The 2693-nt window shown below is 46.8% G+C and overlaps 2 protein-coding genes across 2 annotated transcripts; both read left to right on the top strand.

Annotated features, from left to right (window-relative positions):
• Positions 1 to 81: 81 nt before the first annotated feature.
• On the top strand, positions 82 to 920 carry LOC108355037 (galactosylgalactosylxylosylprotein 3-beta-glucuronosyltransferase 3-like; the record flags this gene model as incomplete). The annotated part of the gene is made up of 1 exon (XM_017606212.1): positions 82 to 920. A coding segment is annotated over one exon (839 nt), but the record flags the coding sequence as incomplete, so codon positions are not given.
• Positions 921 to 1211: 291 nt separating this feature from the next.
• On the top strand, positions 1212 to 2662 carry LOC108355038 (glutamic acid-rich protein-like; the record flags this gene model as incomplete). Its single annotated transcript, XM_017606213.1, has 1 exon — positions 1212 to 2662. A coding segment is annotated over exon 1 (1451 nt), but the record flags the coding sequence as incomplete, so codon positions are not given.
• Positions 2663 to 2693: the final 31 nt, after the last annotated feature.

Genomic DNA, 2693 nt, shown 5'->3' on the forward strand with positions numbered 1-2693 from the left:
AGCTGTCGGACTGCTGGTAGGTGTGCCTCTTCCCCTTTTCATCTGTTTGACATATAAACTCAGAACATTATTCCGATTCAGATTCTCAAAAGTTGCTGCCAAGTGCCACAATTCAGCTTAAAACTTCACCTGAAAGCGATGCGACGATATTCTTCATTACGCCAACGTATGCTCGCCAGGTACAGAAGGCCGAGTTGACGCGACTGTCGCATACGCTACTTTTAGTGGAAAATATCCACTGGATAGTCGTTGAAGATGCACCCAATCGGACTAGTCTTGTAGCCAAACTACTTGCTGAAGCGAAGCGACGGCAGGTGAATAGAAAGTTTGAGTTTACGCATTTAAATGCGCTCACACCGAATGACTTTAAAACTGTTGATACCGATCCAAATTGGCTGAAGCCTCGCGGAGTCTGGCAGCGGAATCGAGCTATTGAATGGCTCAGAGAGCATTTTAAGGACTCGGCCAACGAAAACGGCGTCGTTTACTTTGGTGACGACGATAACACCTATGATTTGAAGCTCTTTGAAGAGATTCGCAACACTAGTCGAGTTTCAATCTTCCCTGTTGGCCTCGTAGGTGGTCTGATCGTCGAGAAGCCTCTGGTGGCTAATGATAAAGTCATCGGCTTTAACTCGGTGTGGAACCCGAAGCGAAAGTATCCCATTGACATGGCCGGCTTTGCGGTCAATCTACAGCTGTTGCTGAAGAAAGAGGAGGCCAGTTTTTCCGAGCAGGTGCCTCGAGGCTACCAGGAGACACATCTGATTAGCCAACTGATCGACTCTCTCGAGGCGCTGGAGCCAAAGGGACGTCAGTGCAAACAGGTGCTCGTCTGGCATACTAGGACGGAGAAGCCCAAGTTGCGGCATGAACGAAAGCTCAAAGTGCCCTCCACTTTTGGCATGATTGACGATTGAGTATGGTTTTTATGAGCTTTACAATTTAAATAAAAAACTCTGCTTGAATTTACCCCAAAAATGATTTCATTTTCAAAATCGTCAAGTTTCTCTCTTCGAGCCGCCTAGGTGTACATAGCGTCAGCAGTGTTTGTTTTGGCGGCTTTTTTTTTGCGCGCACATTTTGCCTTCCCTTCAGTTTTGCTTTTGCAGTATTTTCTGTTTATGTGCCTCATTGTCATCCCTTGCTTTTATCCATTTCATCTCCTCAACTTTACATTTTGATAACTTTGTGCAAAAGACTGTGGAAAAATGGTCGAAGTGGAGACTACAAAAGCCAAAGTGCGAAGCAGTATTTTATCCCGAATTGCCAGCGCTGGAATAAACCTGCCATCGCTAAATGAGCCCACCGTCAACAACTTCAAAGTGGAGTTCTTTAGTTCCCCCTCCAATAAACTTCTCGACAAACTAAGTAAGCATCGACTGAATGAGCCAGTTGTCGCGAAGAAGGAGGAAGATGTTTTTAAGTGGGGCCGCATCAAAGAGCAGATGATCGCTGACATGGAAAAGAATCGAGACGAGGAGTGGAAGAAGCAGCTGCTGGACGAGAAGTTGAACAACGAAGAGGATCTAGAAGAGGAGATGTTTGGCGATGATGATGACCTGTCTGATGAAGAAGAAGAAGAAGAGGAGAAAAAGAAGAAGGATAAGAAGGCAGGTGAAAACTTGCCAAAGGAGGAAAATGCCGACAGCGATGAGGATTATAATGAAGAAGAGGATTTAAACAGTGATGAGGAAGAGGATGAAGAGAATGATGAGGTTTTGGAAGTCGACAAACATCCCAAAACACAGAATGCCTTCATTGACGATCAAGCGGAGGAGGAAAACTCGGGCCAAAGTGATAATGAATTCGACGACGACGACGATCTATTTACCGGCATCAAACATAAAGCTCTTAAGCATAAGTTCTCCGTCATTGACGACAGTGATGAGAGCGACTTTGATGCTGATGGCGAGCAGCAGCCTACTGCCAAATTTGAGGCCGCTCTCGATAATGGCGAAAAAGGAGAAAACAACGATAGCAACGATGAATACGACAATAGCGCAAAGACTTCGGAGTTGCCTTCAAATGAAACTGCCAAATCGAGCGTCCACTCGCCTTTTCCCTTTCCCAGCCTGGACACACAGGACGACCAGGGCGTTTTTGCCCCCGAGTCGAAGCAGTTTTGCATCTCGCAGAACCTTCCTCTGACTCCACTTGACGGTAGCCAGGGAAGTCGTTCACCCTCTAACTCATCGCTCTTTGATGAGAGCAGCTTTCCCTTTGGCAGTGGCAACTTTGGCGACGACTCGCAGCTGGCTGACATGTGCTCGGGAAAGTTTGGCACTGTTCCGTCTATGTCTTCATCGGAAAAGATGTCTCCAGTCAAGGACTTTGTCGACGAAGAAGCTGCCGATGATGCTGCTGATGGTGATGACGAGGCTGAAGGTGGAGATGACATTTTAAAAGAAGGCGAAGAAGAGGCGGACGATGAGGAAGAGGAAGAAGAGGATGATGAGGAGAAACCAATCGTCATTAAGCGCAAAAAGCATCGAGTTTCGGATTTTATCGAGAATGAAGCCGAGCTGTCGGGAAGTGAAGGCGATGTGAGCAGCGATGAGGACGATGACGAGGACGATGAGGTGGATGAGGAGGAAGAGGACATTCAGGAGGACCTGCCCTCGGATGATGAACTTCGCGATCAAGTGGGCAAAATGCACAAGTAAGTTTTGAAAACGTTGCAAAGTTTTTTT

Source organism: Rhagoletis zephyria, unplaced genomic scaffold (assembly GCF_001687245.7).
Source record: "Rhagoletis zephyria isolate East Lansing unplaced genomic scaffold, Rhagoletis_zephyria_1.1 Rzeph_scaffold_41661, whole genome shotgun sequence".
Taxonomy (NCBI): Eukaryota; Metazoa; Arthropoda; class Insecta; order Diptera; family Tephritidae; genus Rhagoletis; species Rhagoletis zephyria.